The sequence below is a fragment of the Anolis sagrei genome, chromosome 3, assembly GCF_037176765.1.
Source record: "Anolis sagrei isolate rAnoSag1 chromosome 3, rAnoSag1.mat, whole genome shotgun sequence".
Classification (NCBI taxonomy): Eukaryota; Metazoa; Chordata; class Lepidosauria; order Squamata; family Dactyloidae; genus Anolis; species Anolis sagrei.
The window spans coordinates 80,582-97,699 of record NC_090023.1 but is presented as its reverse complement, the minus strand read 5'-3'; the positions used below and the strand labels follow the sequence as shown (position 1 = coordinate 97,699).

The 17,118-nt window shown below is 49.7% G+C and overlaps 1 protein-coding gene across 1 annotated transcript; it reads right to left on the bottom strand.

Moving 5' to 3' along the window:
* Positions 1-89: 89 nt before the first annotated feature.
* Positions 90-14,409, bottom strand: LOC132772386 (zinc finger protein 180-like). Its single transcript, XM_067466373.1, has 2 exons — positions 14,236-14,409; positions 90-2,536 (listed from the first exon to the last, which is right to left on the bottom strand). Exon 2 carries the CDS (start codon positions 2,315-2,317, stop codon positions 1,286-1,288), a length of 1,032 nt encoding a protein of 343 aa, XP_067322474.1. The 5' UTR covers positions 2,318-2,536; positions 14,236-14,409; the 3' UTR covers positions 90-1,285.
* Between the last annotated feature and the right edge of the window lie 2,709 nt (positions 14,410-17,118).

The following is a 17,118-nucleotide window of genomic DNA, read 5'->3' as shown; positions in this document are numbered from 1 at the left end:
AGTTTCTCTTTTGTGTAGGACACTGGGCTGTATGAGTAACCCTGTTGTATATGCTTGTGTAAATAAAGCCAATCAGCCGCTCTGTGAGCTGAAATGAACAGTTGCTGCTTGATTTATTGGGGAAATCGTGTGGAAAAGGCAGAAAAGGATGTTATAAGTCCTGGCCAGTTTTGGGGACGTCTCCTTTCTGCGTCACTGACAGGATATCCTTCAACTGCAGAGCTATGCGGCTAACCTTAAGGACAAAATATATTAGGCAATAAACCCCACATTGGTCTAAAATCATGTCTATCTGCCACTCCCGTCTCAGCAATGCCAACCTTTCTAAATTTGCCACCTTTTAAGAGACTAGTTTTTAAAAAGCAGTAAAATCACAAAAACGAAAATGTTTATAACGCGTAATACTAAAACTATGCAACTAACTAACTGGCTACTACAACAAAGTAAAACTAAATTAGAAACAAACACACCAACAAAACACTCTTACATAGACACAAACAGACACAATCTACACCAACAAACAAAAAACAGAGACACACGGGTCTAATTCTGCAAACCGTCTCTTTTTCTATTTCTATACCTCGTTATTATTCTACTCTATTTAGACAATCCTATATAATAAGCACTCCTCTGCCTTCGGTACCACTCTTCTAATTCATAAATCTTACACTTGACAAACGCCCCGATTGTTGTCATGAAAGAGTGATTTTAAAGTTCCAGTGTTTCTTGAAAGAGACCAAATGTTTCTCCTTAATTCAAAAGCATCAGTTTCCTAATATTTGCTACTTTGCAGATCTCCATCAGTCAGTTCACTTAAGTTCAGATTACTCCTTCCTTCCATCTCTGAGGATACAGGATTCTTGCTGCAAGTATCATATAGTCGAGTAATCTTTCAAACTTTCTTTCTAGATGACCATCCCGCATTCCTAAGAAGCACACTCCTTCCTTGCATGTGCAGGGTTTCTCTCCAGTGTGCGTCCTGTGGGGTGAACATAGACGTCCACTCTCAGGGAAGCTCTGTCCACACTGCAAGCTTTTATAGGGTTCCTCCCTACTCTGAGTCCTGTGATGTGAACGTAGATTTGCACTATAAGTGAAAGTCTTTCCTCACTCCAGACATTGATAAGGTTTCTCCCACGATGCGTCCTCTGACGTGTATGTAGATTGGGTTTCTGAGTGGTGCTCTGTTCACACTAAAGGCATGCACAGTTTCACCCCAGTGTTAGTCCTTTGAGGTGAACGTAGACTCCCACTATGAGCAAAGTTCTGTCCACCCTTCAGGCATTTATAACGTTCCTCCCCAGTGTGAGTGCGTCCTCTGATGTGAAAGTAGATTTCCACTACGAGTGAAGCTCTGCCCACACTCCAGGCATGTATAGGGTTTCTCCCCAGTGTGAGTCCTTTGATGTGAATGTAGGCTTCCACTCTGAGTGAAGTTCTGTCCACACTCCAGGCATTCGTAGGGCTTCTCCCCAGTGTGAGTTATTTGATGGGAATGTAGACTTTTACTATGAGCAAAACTCTGTCCACACTCCAGGCACTGAAAGGGTTTTTCTCCAGTGTGGGTCCTTTGATGTGAACGCAGACTTTTACTATGAGCGAAGCCCTGTCCACACTCCTGGCATTTATAGGGCTTTTCCCCAGTGTGAGTCCTTTGATGTGAAAGCAGGCTTCCACTCTGAGCAAAGCTCTGTCCGCACTCCTGGCATTCATAGGGCTTCTCCCCAGTGTGAGTCCTTTGATGTCTACGCAGACCTCCACTATGAGCGAAGCGCTGTCCACACTCCAGGCATTCATAGGGCTTCTCCCCAGTGTGAGTTCGTTGATGTGAATGTAGACTTTGACTATGAGCAAAGCTTTGTCCACACTCCTGGCATTTGTAGGGTTTCTCCCCGGTGTGAATCCTCTGATGTCTGCGTAGACTGCCACTTTCAGTGAAGCTCTGTCCACACTCCAGGCATGTATAAGGTTTCTCCCCAGTGTGAGTCCTTTGATGCTTATACAAATTTCCACTCTCAGTGAAGCTCTGTTCACACTCCGGGCATTTATAGCGTTTCTCCCCAGTGTGAGTTCTTTCATGTGAACGTAGTGTTCCATTCTGAGTAAAGCTCTGTCCGCACTCCAGGCATTTATAGGGTTTCTCCCCAGTGTGCATCCTTTGATGTGAACTTAGGCTTCCACTCTGAGCAAAGCTCTGTCCACACTCCAGGCATTTATAGGGTTTCTCCCCAGTGTGAGTTCTTTTATGCAAATGTAGACTTCCACTATGAACGAAGCTCTGTCCACACTCCAGGCATTTATAGGGTTTCTCCTCCATGTTGACAGTTATGGATATGAGTAGTTGCAATATGGACACTTGAGTCCTCCCTTTTATCTGATCAAAAGTGAATTCCGCAAGATCAGCACCTGGAGAGGGTTTCTTCTTCCTATGGGATTTCTTTCATTTTTGCACGTTGGTTTCCAAACTCCTAAATATCCACTAGATAGTGGTATTTTCTTATCATGCCAGAGGTGACTTCATAGGGTTTTCATTTCCCTGTTGAAGAAAGAAGCAGAAATTAAACAAGAAGCTGCAAACCTCCTTTATTTCCAAGATTATCCTCTTTTCCCTTCATGGCTCATGTTGAAAATGGAAATATCAAGAACTGGAGGGATGAAGGACAGGCACAGAAACAAGCAAAGGGGATCACAGATTTATAAACAATAAGGGATGGATTCAGAAGGAAAGAAGAAAAGAAGGGAGGGAGCATTAAAAATGAATCATAGCAGGAAGGAAGGAAGGAAGGAAGGAAGGAAGGAAGGAAGGAAAAAGGGACCTTCGTCCAATACTAAAGAGACACATTGATTCCATTGGCTTGACCCTAAACATGGCTAAATAAATATATGCAGACACGGGCATCATTCACTCTGAATAATGGGTTTCCATGAATCACCACCATATGTTAAATATTAAGAGACACAATGACTCCTTTATTGACTATGTCATGAATGTCTGGGCCCCCTTTCAGGCCAGAAGGGATCTCAGGTCCGCTTCCTGTGTACCCCAAATTAGACCCCTGCTGCTACCAAATTTCCTACATTTCCCCAAGGAATCCCAAATTCCCAAAAAGGTTTCCTTCCAGCCTGGTAGATCCAAAACTACACTTATGTATGCTGAGATGTTCACAGATTTGTTCTCTTCTGGACTAATTCCCTGTTGGGTGTTCACTCCTCCTCTTTTGGTTGAGCCACAGGATGGCATGCAAACGCAGGCACCGCTCAACCAAGAAAGCCTCCTTCCAGCCCAGCTCTTTTCACTCCTGTCCATTTCCCTGTTATGGGTAAAAAGGGTTTCAGCAGGTGAAGGTGCTTGAGAGAAACACAGGCTATGTAGACAGGGTTGAATATTGTGTCCAATTCTGGGCACCACAATTGAAGGGAGATATTGACTCTAAGCTGGAATGTGTCCAGAAGAGGGCAACTCAAATGATCAGGGGTCTGGAGAACAAGCCCTATGAGGAGCGGCTTAAGGAGCTGGGCATGTTTCGCCTGAAGAAGAGAAGGCTGAGAGGAGATATGATAGCCATGTATAAGTATGTGAGAGGAAGTCATAGGGAGGAGGGAACAAGCTTGTTTTCTGCTTCCCTGGAGATTAGGATGCAATGGGACAATGGCTTCAAACTACAAGAAAAGAGATTCCATCTGAACACGAGGAAGATCTTCCTGACTGTGAGAGCCGTTCAGCAGTGGAACTCTCTGCCTCGGAGGGAGTGTGGTGGAGGCTCCTTCTTTGGAAGCTTTGAAGCAGAGGCTGGATGGCCATCTGTCAGGGGTGCTTTGAATGCAACATTCCTGCTTCTTGGCAGAATGGGGTTGGACTGGAGGATCTCTTCCAACTCTCTGGTTCTATGATTCTACGAAGGAACGTCTCTGCAGTAATCTAAGCCATTAAATCCCAACCTGGGGAAGAACGGCATCTCCTCTGCATGAGCCAAACCGAGGGGAAAGGGAGGGAGCAGATAATTCAGTCGCCCCCTCCCCACGACATTTAATAAAAGTATGGGCCAAAATATTCAGCCGGCCCAAAGGAAATCATGAGAAAAACAGACGCTGTGGAGAGAAAAAGTCTGCCTGGATAATTTTTGGAGGATGCCTCCAAGTGTCCTCTACAAAATCCAAAATGGTGTATTCTGCTTCTGAAAGGCTTCCCTGACCTGGACGCATCCACAGTGTAGATAGAACAAACACCAATTCACTCCAATGGGGCGGCCACAGCTCAACACTATGGGATTTCTGGGAGTTGCAATTCAAGAAGGCACCAGCTGCCAGGGATCACACAAAAACTTCAAAGAGTTGTGAACAAGCAATTGTTAATGACACTGTAGAGATGTGTTCATTATAAAGTGTTATTTATAATGTGTTTAAACTGTATTTATAATGTTTATTATAGAGTGTTTAATGTACTGTGTTTAAACTGCATTTATGTATTACATTTATTGCCATGGCCTAGCTGTGAGGGATAGGTTGCCATGGTGACAAGACAAGGCAGAAGAGGAGGTGGGCGGAGCTTAAGGAGAAAAAGGTTTGAAAGTGGCAGTTAAGCTCCAGTCCGGTGGAGGAGACCCGGAGAAGAGCAGAGCCAGTTAAGGGCTCTGGGAAATAGCAGAGTCAAGAAAGGACTCTGGGGAAAGTAGTTTTGTCCGGTGGATGAGACCCGGGGAAGAGGAGAGCCAGTTAGGGCTCTGTTGTGAAGCTGTGAGAATTCAGTAGTTCCTAGAATTTGTGAATATTTCTTCAGCAAGAGAGCTGAAGGTGTTACCTTGTTAGATTGCTTAGGTTAAAAGAATCTAACAGAGGGGGTCTTCAGGATTGCCAGTAAGGAAAGACTGGTGATCAGTGGTTTGTTCCGAGTATAGGGCAAACAGTGTGGACATTCACAATAGGGAACTCTGAAGTAGTATAAGCACTTCACTAAAGAAGAAGTTTGTAGAATTGTATCATCAGAAGCATGTATCTCAAACCAGCCATTTTGTAACATCAAGCCTTGTGCCAAGTTCAAATTCTCAAAACTGCAACAATTACGTTCTGTTAACAATAAATCTTGTTCTCTTTGTATTTCAAACCTGCCTCCTCCATTGCTTTTATGCTTGGTGCATTCCACACTACCAAAGTCACCTCACAACACGACTAAAGATAAACAGAGACATAAACCAGCGTCTCTAAACATATTGGTGGCAGCTTAATTGATATTTAAAAGAAGGTTCCTCACAGAATATTGGTGGCATTAAAGAAGATTAATACTTCCTCACATAATTTTTGGTGGCATTCTAGTGAGATTAGCGCTGCTTCTTTACATTTTTGTTGACAAGCGGTGGGATTAACGCTTCTTTACAGACACCCATGTGGTTGATCAAGGCTGAGAGAGGGAAGTGAGCCATAATAGTGAGGTCCATGAAAATGTGTAAACAAGGAAGTGGTGAAAGGAAACAGGGAAGAGATATAACCCATTTGCATTGGCTTCCAACTGATTAAGGTAAAGGTAAAGGTAGTCCCCTGACATTAAGTCCAGTCATGTCTGACTCTGGGGTGTGGTGCTCATCTCCATTTCTAAGCCGAAGAGCCAGCGTTGTCCGTAGACACCTCCAAGGTCAGGTGGCCACTGGCATGACTGCATAGAGCGCCGTTACCTTCCTGCCGGAGCGGTACCTATTGATCTACTCACATTTGCATGTTTTTGAACTGCTAGGTTGGCAGAAGCTAGGGCTGACAGCGGAAGCTCATGCCGCTCCCTGGAATCGAACCTGCGACCTTTTGATCAACAAGCTCAGCAGCTCAGTGCTTTAACCACTGCGCCACCGGGGCAGTGCTAGTTCTGACCTTTAAAATTATTTACGGCCAGGGTCCATCGTACCTTAGGGGCCGCCTCTCCTTCTCCCATCATCGCAGGTCGCAACGACCATCCCGACGTGATTTACTCTATATACCGGGTCCTAGAGAAGCGCCCTTGGAAAGGACCAGGCACAGGTGGGCTTTCTCCATTTCTGCCCCTCCTGCCTGATGGGATTCCTTGCCGCCCTATTTGAGAGCCATGGGTGACTTGGGGCCGTTTACCCTGGCACTTAAGACCTGGCTTTTTACTAGAGCTTTTGATCTTTGTTAATTTTATCAATATCTGTATGTATGTATTTTTATCCTTTACAATTTAGCTTGTAAATCGCCTAGAGCATCTTGGATGGAGGGCGATTAATAAGTAATTAGATGATGATGATCCTTTGGAGCAAGTGAGAGCGTCCTCCTGCAGTTCGTGATACGAAGGAAGGCTGAAACTAAGACAAGTCAAACCCGCATTCTGGACTTCAGGAGAGCTGCCTTCCACAGAATGAAGGAGAAGATGGGGCAATGCTGACAGGCAGGGGATGGGGAAAAAGCAGAACTATTAGTTATTTTATTTATTTATTTACATTATTTATATCCCACCCATATCAGCCCACAGGCAACTCAGGGCGGTCTACATATTGGCATAATTCGATGCCATCAATACATACAATACAAAAGCAAAAAACATTAAGTGCATTAGACAAAAAGTGCAATAACAATTTAAAAAGAGCTCTATCCTCTCATTCCAATCCTCATCCGTTTCACCGTCTTGGCCGTTCCTGGGTCATTCTCCATCTCAAGCTTGACTATCTATTCCGGGGTTCCGAAGGCTTGCTCAAAGAGCCAGGTTTTCACTCTCTTCCGAAAAGTCAGGAGGGAGGGGGCTGATCTAATATCCCTAGGCAGGGAGTTCCACAGCCGAGGGGCCACCACAGAGAAGGCCCTGTCCCTCGTCCCCACCAAGCGTGCTTGCGAAGCAGACAGGATCGAGAGCAGGGTCTCCTCAGATGATCTTAACTTCCTGGAGGGTTCGTAGGAAGAGATGCGTTCGGATAGGTAGGCTGGGCTGCCGGAACCGTTTAGGGCTTTAAAGGCTAAAGCCAGCACTTTGAATTGAGCGCGGTAGCAAACTGGCAGCCAGTGGAGCTGATGCAGCAGAGGAGTTGTGTCTTCCCTGAGCCCCGCTCCTGTTCGCAACCTGGCTGCCGAGCGCTGGACCATTTGAAGCTTCCGGGCCATCTTCAAAGGCAACCCCACGTAGAGCATGTTGCAGTAATCTATGCGGGATGTAACCAGAGCGTGGACTACCGTGGCCAAGTCAGACTTCCCAAGGTACGGGCGCAACTGGCGCACAAGTTTGAGCTGTGCGAATGCTCCCCTGGTCACCGCCGAAACCTGGGGGTCCAAGCCCAGCGATGAATCCAGGTTCACACCCAAGCTGCGAACCTGCGTCTTCAGGGGGAGTGCGACCCCATCCAACACAGGCTGTAACCCTTTCGACTGACCAGGAGTGCCTCCGTCTTGTCTGGATTCAATTTCAATTTGTTAGCCCTCATCCAGTCCGACACAGCGGCCAGGCACCGGTTAGGGACCTGAACAGCCTCCTTAGTAGCAGGTGGAAAGGAGTGACAGAGTTGGACATCATCTGCATACAGATGACACCGCACCCCAAAACTCCGGATGATCTCCCCCAGCGGCTTCATGTAGACGTTAAACAACATGGGGGGCAGTATAGAACCCTGCGGGACCCCACAAGAAAATGGTTGTGAGGTCGAGCAGTTGTCCCCCAGCAACACCTTCTGGGTACGATCCTCTAGGAAGGACCTGAGCCACTGCAGAACAGTGCCACCAAGGCCCATCCCTGCGAGGCGTCCCAGAAGGATACCGTGGTCGAAGGTATCGAAGGCCAAAGAGAGGTCCAGCAGAACCAACAGGGACACACTCCCCCTGTCCAGCTCCCGGCGAAGATCATCCACTAAGGCGACCAAGGCTGTCTCGGTACCATGTCCCGGTCTAAAGCCAGACTGTGCTGGATCCTGATAATCCATGTCTTCCAAGAATCCCTGGAGTTGTGAGGCCACCACACGTTCCAAGACTTTGCCCAAAAAGGGGAGATTGGAAACTGGCTGATAGTTGACGAATTGAGTGATGGTTTTTTCAACAGCGGTTTTATTACAGCTTGCTTTAAGCTCGCTGGAATATTGCCTACTTAATGCCTTCTTTGCCTCGGTCTTCTCACAAAAAGAAATCCATCTTCAACCTCAGCAAGATGGAGTAGTGAGGGATTAGAGGACATCTAACCCCAAATACGCAAACAAGTCATCCAGGAATACCTGGCAGCTCTAAACGGGTTCAATTCCCCAGGGCCAGATCAACTCCATCCAAGAGTATTGAAGGAACTAGCGGAAGTCATCTCGGAACCATTGGCAATAATCTTTGAGAGTTCGTGGAGAACAGGAGAAGCCCCAGCAGATTGGAGGATCATAGAATCCTAGAATCCAAGAGCTGGAAGAGACCTCCTGGGCCATCATCCAGTCCAACCCCATTCTGCCAAGAAGCAAGAATATTGCATTCAAATCACCCCTGACAGATGGCCATCCAACCTCTGTTTAAAAGCTTCCAAAGAAGGAGCCTCCACCACACTCCCTCCGGGGCAGAGAGTTCCACAGCTGAACAGCTCTCACAGTCAGGAAGTTCTTCCTAATGTTCAGATGGAATCTCCTCTCTTGTAGTTTGAAGCCATTGTTCCATTGCGCCCTAGTCTCCAAGGAAGCAGAAAACAAGCTCGCTCCCTCCTCCTCTCTGTGGCTTCCTCTCACATATTCATACATGGCTATCATATCTCCTATCAGCGTTCTCTTCTTCAGGCTAAACATGCCCAGCTCTTTAAGCCACTCCTCATAGGGCTTGTTCTCCAGACCCTTGATCATTTCAGTCACCCTCCTCTGGACACATTCCAGCTTGTCAACATCTCCCATTCAATTGTGGTGCCAGAATTGGACACAATATTCCAGGTGTGGTCTAACCAAAGCGGAATAGAGCATGAGGGGCAGGATTTCCCTGGATCTAGACACTATGCTCCTCTTGATGAAGGCCAAAATCCCACTGGCTTTTTTTGCCGCCAATGTGGAGGGCCAATGTGGTCCCAATCTTCAAGAAGGGAAAAAAGGACAACCCAAACAATGACCAATGTCCGGTCAGCCTCACGTCAATACCAGGCAAGATTCTGGAAAAGATCATTAAGGAAGTGGTGTGTATACCCAGATGACACCAAACTGGGAGGGAGAGCCAATACTCCAGAGGACGGGAGCAGAATCAAAGGCTTCCATGGCTGGAATCAGTGGTTGTAGGTTTTTCGGGCTATATGACCATGTTCTAGAAGCATCACCTCCTGACGTTTCGCCTGCATCTGTGGCTAAAGGCATCCTCAGAGGTTGTGAGGCATCTTTTGAGGATGCTTGCCATAGATGTAGGTGAAACGTCAGGAGAGAATGCTTCTAGAACATGGCCATATAGCCCGAAAAACCTACAACAACCCAGACAGCAAGGTCCGGAGGAGGAGGAGGAAGGCCGCCTTCTGTCCATGGGGGGGGGGGGGGGGGCTTCTTTGTCCACCTTTCCTTCTTGAATCCCCAAATTGGGGTGACGGCTGACATTCAGAACCAGCTCCACTCATCCCGCAAATTCCTGCCATTCCTTAGGCCAGGGGTCCTCAAACTAAATGGTCCTCCACGGCCATTTACCAGGCCCTTGCTCTGGGTCAACCTAAGTCTGAAATGACTTGAGAGCACACAACAACAACAACAACAACAACAACAACAATCCTATCTCATCGGCCAAAAGCAGGCCCACACTACGGCTGGCGGGGACGAGAGATAGGGCCTTCTCGGTGGTGGCTCCTCGGCTGTGGAACACCCTTCCCGTAGACATCAGGCTAGCCCCCTCCCTGTTGATATTCCGCAGGAAGTTAAAGACCTGGTTGTTTGAGAAGGCATTTGAATAGTAGTGCAATGACGGGTAACTCGACCATAGGAATGGAACAACGGAAATGATATTGGATTGTGAACTTGACGATGAGACGACTCGGAATGGCTTGTAGTTATATTGATGTTTTTGATGAGATGTTTTGATAATGATGTACTGTGTATTATTTTTTTTGTATGTTGTATTTTTGCACCTGTTTTTCCATGTTGTACACCGCAATGAGTCGCCATTAGGCTGAGAATTGCGGTATATAAGCGAAGTAATAAATAAATAAATAAATTCATGTTTTTTTCAAATTATAATCTGGCCCTCCAACAGTTTGAGGGTCTGTGACCTGGCCCTCTGTTTAGACAGTTTGAGGACCCCAGCTTTAGAGCAGCGGTTCTCAATCTGGGGGGGGGGCAGTCGCCTGGCCATTTTGGAGGGGTCGCGAGGCCGCCTCCGTTGGCCCCACCCCAAGGGCGCTGGCCAGGCAAGAGCTCCATCGCTCACCTCACAAAGCCCCTTCACTCACCTCGTGCTTTCGCCATTTGGCATGGGGATCTTGGCGCGAGGCCTGACCTTGCACAAAGGCCCCTTGCCTTTCGCCATCATCGGGACCCCTGAGCGGGTCACAAGGGGGGTGTCAGACGGGTCACCAAAGCCCATCTGTTGACCACGGGGCTTCTGTTTGGTAAGTTTGGCTCAATTCTATCATTGGTGGGGTTCAGAATGCTCTTTGATTGCGGGTGTACTGTAAATCTCAGCAACTATAGCTCCCAAATGTCAAGGTCTATTTTCACCAAACTCCACCACTGTTCACGTTTGGCCATATTGAGTATTCATGCCAAGTTTGGTCCAGATTGATTATTGTTTGAGTCCACAGTGCTCTCTGGATGTAGGTGAACTACAACTCCAAAACTCAATGCCCATCAAATCCTTCCAGTATTTTCTATTAGTAATGGGAGTTCTGTATGCCAGGTTTAGTTCAATTTCATCATTAGTGGAGTTCAGAATGCTCTTTGATTGTAGGTGAACTATAAATCCCATCAACTACAACTCCTAAATGACAAAATCTCCCCCCCCCCCCCAACTGCACCAGTATTTGAATTTGGGCCTATCGGGCATTTGTGCCAAATTTGGTTCAATGAATGAAAATACAACCTGCATATCAGATACTGACATTACGATTCATAACAGGAGCAAAATTCCAGCTATTATTTGTTTATTTATTTGGGGTGCTTCTACCCGGCCCTTCTCAACCCCTAACTAGGGGGGGGCTCAGGGCGGCTTACAAAAGGCACAATTCGATGCCTAACAATTCACAAAATACAGTACGATATACAATAAACAATACACAAATTTACCATATGATGTCAACAGTTATAACTAATTAAAACAATCAAACAGTATGCTAGCAGCAATAAAATCGTCTTGTGGTCAATTGTTATAAAGTGACAATGAAAATCATGTGATGGTTGGGGTTCACCACAACATGAGGGACTGCATTAAGGGGTCGCGGCATTGGGAAGGCTGAGAGCCACTGCCTCAGAGGGACCCCCAGGCCGGCAGGTGGGCAGAGAGGGGGGGGGGAGGGTCCCACTCCAGAGGAGGAATAACAATAATGATAATGATAATAATAATCTTGATTTCTACCCCGCCTCCATCTCCCCAGCGGGGACTTGGAGCGGCTTACACAGCTATTTATTTATTTATTTACTTATTTAGGAGTTTTATGTAACCGACCTTCTCACCTCGTAGGAGGGACTCAGATCGGTTCACAACATGTGTTAATATACAATAATATACAAAACAACACAATGCAGCATCATTACACGTTAAAATATAAGTAGAATAAAACATTATCATCACATTATACGAGCCAAATTGTCAATACAATCACAGTCGCGGTTCATTGTTCCTCCTCCTCCTTCCATGTGGGCAAAGGTTACTGACTCAGTTATCAAATGCCACGCCCCAAAGCCAGGTCTTTGTTCGTTTCATGAAAGTCAGGAGGGAGGGGGCAGTTCTAATCTCTAGTGGGAGGGAGTTCCAAAGCCGAGGAGCCACCACCGAGAAGGCCCTGTCCCTCGTCCCCACCAACCCTGATTGCGAAGGTGGTGGGACCGAGAGCAGCCCCCCCCCCCGAACATCTTAAAAGGTCTGGAGAACAAGCCCTATGAGGAGCGGCTTAAGGAGCTGGGCATGTTTAGCCTGAAGAAGAGAAGGCTGAGAGGAGACATGGTGAGAGCCATGGATCAATATGTGAGAGGAAGCCACAGGGAGGAGGAGGGAGCAAGCTTCCTTTCTGCTTCCCTGGAGACTAGGACGCAATGGAACAATGGCTTCAAACTACAAGAGAGGAGATTCCACCTGAACATGAGGAAGAACTTCCTGACTGTGAGAAAGGCTGTTCAGCAGTGGAACTCTCTGCCCCGGAGGGAGTGTGGTGGAGGCTCCTTCTTTGGAAGCTTTTAAGCAGAGGCTGGATGGCCATCTGTCAGGGGTGATTTGAATGCAATAATCCTGCTTCTTGGCAGAAGGGGGTTGGACTGGAGGATGGCGCAGGAGGTCTCTTCCCACTCTAGGATTCTAGGATTCTATGAAAAGCCTTGATGGTTCATAGGGAAGAATCTGTTTGGACAGGTAAACTGGGCTGGAGTCGTTTCAAAGCATAAACAACATCACCATCAAAATTTCATGAGAAAGAAGAAGGAAAAGGCAGCCATAGAACAACATTCTAACAAACACAATCACAATGACGATAACAATGGGCAGACCCCACATACAGGGCAAAACAATAACTAGAAGACAGTCATGACCCTCCTCCCTCTGCCCGCGGGGCCCCTCCCTCCCCCCTCCCTTGCGGGGCCTGAGCGACTGACCGGGCCCTCTCCCCCAAATGGAAGGGGGGAGGCCTCTTGGGCGGGCTCCCTCGCTCGCTGTCCTCCGCCCGGCGCCCCCCCGGGAGACCTTGCCGAGGCCAGGCTGCTCCCGCTGCTCCGCTCCCGAAGAACCCCCCGGGCTCCCTCCTAGAATCCTCGAGTGGGAAGAGCCCTCCTGGGCCATCATCATCCAGCCCACCCCCCTTCTTCCAAGAAGCAGGAATGTTGCATTCAAAGCACCCCTGGCAGATGGCTACCCAGCCTCTGCTTAAAAGAAGGAGCCTCCACCACACTCCCTCCGGGGCAGAGAGTTCCACTGCTGAACAGCTGTGGAACTCTCTGCCTGCCCCGGAGGGAGTGTGGTGGAGGCGGCCCCCTCCCCCCTCCCGGCTTGGGCCTGGTCCCCCCAGGAGGGTCTTGGTTCCGACCTGCGCCGTGACAGAGAACACGCCGCCACGCTCGAGAACCCCCCCTTCCTGCCTTCCTTCCTTCCTTCCTCGCAAAGGAGGCCGGCCGGGGCGGCACTCCTGAGGCCGGAGCCCCGCGAGGAGAGGAGAGGAGAAGAGCCTGGCCCCAGGAGGAGGAGGAGGAGGAGGAGGGAGGGAGGGAGGGAGGGAGGGAGGGGAAAGCGGGTCCAAGGGACACTCATAGAATCCTAGACTCCTAGAGTGGGAAGAGACCTCCTGGGCCATCCTCCAGTCCACCCCCATTCTGCCAAGAAGCAGGAATGTTGCATTCAAAGCACCCCTGACAGATGGCCACCCAGCCTCTGTTTCAATGCTTCCAAAGAAGGAGCCTCCACCACACTCCCTCCGGGGAAGGCAGAGAGTTCCACTGCTGAACGGCTCTCACAGTCAGGAAGTTCTTCCTCATGTTCAGATGGAATCTCATTTCTTGGGGTTTGAAGCCATAGAATCATAGAATCAAAGAGTGGGAAGAGACCTCCTGGGCCATCATCCAGTCCAACCCCATTCTGCCAAGAAGCAGGAATATTGCATTCAAAGCACCCCTGACAGATGGCCAGCCAGCCTCTGCTTAAAAGCTTCCAAAGAAGGAGCCTCCACCACACTCTCTCCGGGGCAGAGAGTTCCACTGCTGAACGGCTCTCATAGTCATAGAATCATAGAATCCTAGAGTTGGAAGAGACCACCTGGGCCATCCTCCAGTCCACCCCCATTCTGCCAAGAAGCAGGAATGTTGCATTCAAAGCACCCCTGACAGATGGCCATCCAGCCTCTGTTTCAAGGCTTCCAAAGAAGGAGCCTCCTTCCACCACACTCCCTCCGGGGAAGGCAGAGAGTTCCACTGCTGAACGGCTCTCACAGTCAGGAAGTTCTTCCTCATGTTCAGGTGGAATCTCCTCTCTTGGAGTTTGAAGCCATGGCTCCATTGTGTCCTAGTCTCTCTCCAGGGAAGCAGAAAGGAAGCTTGCTCCCTCCTCCTCCCTGTGGCTTCCTCTCACGTATTTATACATGGCTATCCTATCTCATCTCTCAGCCACTCGCCCCCCCCCCCCCGGCCCCCGCCTTACCGTGTCCTTCCTCTTCCTCTCTCTCCCTCTCTCGCAGTCCCGGCGTCATTCAAGCCTTCCCTTTCCGCTCTCCTCCTCCGGAAGTGAGCGCAGCGGGAAGCGCCTCGCCCGAGCCTTTTCCTGCCCCTCTAGGAAGCGGAGCCCGCCCTCTCGCTGGACTTCCGCCCGGCACAAGCATGGCGGACACGGGCAGGCGCCCCGAAGGGAGGCGGGGCTTCGCCTGAGGAGGGGGGAACCCAGACCCACAGAGGGGGGGAGAGGGCGCCTCCCTCCCCCCCTCCCCCCCTCCCCATTTACTAGCTCCCCGGAAGGAGGGCGGGGCCTGGGAAGGGGGAGAGGGGAGTGGCCGGGGGGGGGGGCGGAGGGAGGAAGGGGGAGGGGCCTCCCGGGCCAGCCTGACCGGGGGGGTGGGCTCAGGCTGCCTCCTCCTCCTCCCCCTCCCTCCCCCCCCCCCCAGCTCTGCGTCGAGGTCTCCTCGAAGGAAGGCTTTCCCGGCCGGAGCCCCTGCTGGGGGGGGGGGGCGGGGAGGGGTTTCCGCGTGGCTGCCCTCCTGCCTGGCCCAGCGGTTGCCTTCCGGAAGCACGCTCTCCTGACGTTTCGCCCCCTCCGAGGCAGTCCCTGCGGAATGGCGCCCGGGTGGGAGGGAGGGAGGGAGGAAGACGGAACTCTGGTCTGTTGGAGGCGCCTGGCTTAGCATCCAATGGTCTCGCAGCTTCAGAGCCTGGCTGCTTTCTGCCTGGGGGAATCCTTTGTTGGGAGGTGATTAGCTGGTAATTGACTGCCCTGGTTTTAGAGCCTTGTTAGTCCTGGGAGCCAGGTGGTGTTCATTTCCCTGGTTTCCTCCTGTCTGTGGAGATGCCCCACCCGCTCCTCGTGGACTGCAGTGGCCTCTCTGCGTGGCCTGACCTGGTGGCTGTGAGCCCAAGCACAGCCGGGAGCCCCGCCTTATGAGCCGCAGCAGGGAGTTCCGCAGTTCCTGGACCAAAGTTTGGGACCAACAGATAAAATGTGCCCCAGCAGCCTGCTCAAAACAAGTAATGCCTGCAGCTCTTCTTTTGCTTTCCCCTTCTCCTTACATTGTATCATTCCCCTAATAAGCACTTGAAACTTGCAACATTTGATCTCTCCGCTTGATACTATTGTGTCCTTGCATGCCTCAGACTAACTCAAACTGACAATAAACCTTTTTCCGGGCTCTGGAGAGCCGTGAGCCTGCGAGAGGCGCCTCCGGGCGCCCCCCAAACCCCGAATCTGCGTCCGCCCGGACCGCGGATACGGAAACCGCCATTTTGGACCCCAGTAACCACTAAAACAGTAAAATGGCGGATCGCCGCCGTTCAAATTTTATATTTTTCTGCTATTGATTTTAAGACTAACTGCCATCTCGTTTTCCTCATTTTGGACTCCTGCGCTCGGGGAATAATCATTTTGTTTAAAGTATTATTATTTGACAGAAATCAGCTGTTTGTCAATTTGGCTGGGTTCTTCCAAGACAGCCCGTTTCTCCTCAGCGCTGCTCGCTCCCTGCCTGGACCCAGCAACCGGAGACCCACTGCGGCCACCTGTAGGAGGCCCCGGGAAGGCAGCCAGGTGTGGGTCCCGGCCTCTGACCTGGGAGACATAGTTTTCCAAAGGACAGACAAGGACACTGCCCCACCATTGCGACCCGGAAATCCTCCTTGGACTCTTTTTGCCCTCTCCTATTGACTTTATGCTCCACGTCCCGGACTGTTTTCTGGCATATCTTTGGACACAAACCTTCAGGCCAGGCTTGCCCTGAAGAGCAAGCAGCCTCCGTTTCCGCGTGCCTTCACCAGGAGACCAGGAATTTCTTCAAATAATAGAAAATCAACTGTTTTAATAAACTTTGCTGGGGATGGGGATGGGATTGCCTTATGAAATATATGAAATGTATGTAATGAAATATCAGGTAGAATGTACTGTGTTTCCCCTTCCCACCTTCCCCTTTGACCCTTGCCCCATAAAGATGTGACCTGGGGATTACTGTCATGAGGAGGAACTCCTTTGTCCTCCCGAAACTCTCCTTGATTGCTTCATTTGCATGGACCGTGCTGTTGATCCCCCCGACCCTAGCCATCGGAGCAGGCCAGCAAGGGAGGGGGTCAGCAGAAACTCGGAAACAAAGACTGATTTAATCAACCAGGTATTGTTTGAGGTCCGATACCGAGAAAGCCTTTTCATATTTCCTCCCAAATCCCATCACAGACCAGGAAGCTCATTGTCCCCCTATCTGACACGCCGCCAAGTGAGGACAAAGCCTCACATTCCAGCTGGCGGATGCCCTTAAGGCTGTCATTTCCTCAGTCTTTGTCAGGCTTCGTCCCGCCTCCTAGCTGCCGATTGGTCCATCTTCCGAGGCGCTAGGAAGGCGCTGATTGGCCTCCCAGAGGCGGCGGAGCCCGCTGATTGGACTAGAGGCAAGGCATGCCGCCAAGCCTCCTCCCAGCTGTTCCGCGGCCAGCCAATCAGGACGAAGCCGGCCGGCAGAGAGCGGGCGGGAGTTTTGAAACTGTTCTCCTTTGTCTGTGTACTATAAAAATGCTTGAAAATTCTGTAAAATTATGCTTGCGGTGGAATGATTCCTGCAATGCATCTGATCTCAGCTGAATCACAAATAAACTTCGGTTGCTGAAGAACTTCTTCCACTTGATGAAGCATTATTATTTGTAATATTTTTGCTCTTTGGATTGGCTCTCGCTGGCCTCACCAAGGTTCCAGGGCCCTTTGAGCGGTCCTCAAGGATCTCCTCCCACGGGAGACCCTACTAAAAGCAGCTCGATATCAGCTGTGAGAGTGGGCCAGCCTTGCGTGTTCTCCAGTAATAGTATTCTGTGCCCAGGCCGGTTCCTCAGGGGCTCTGCC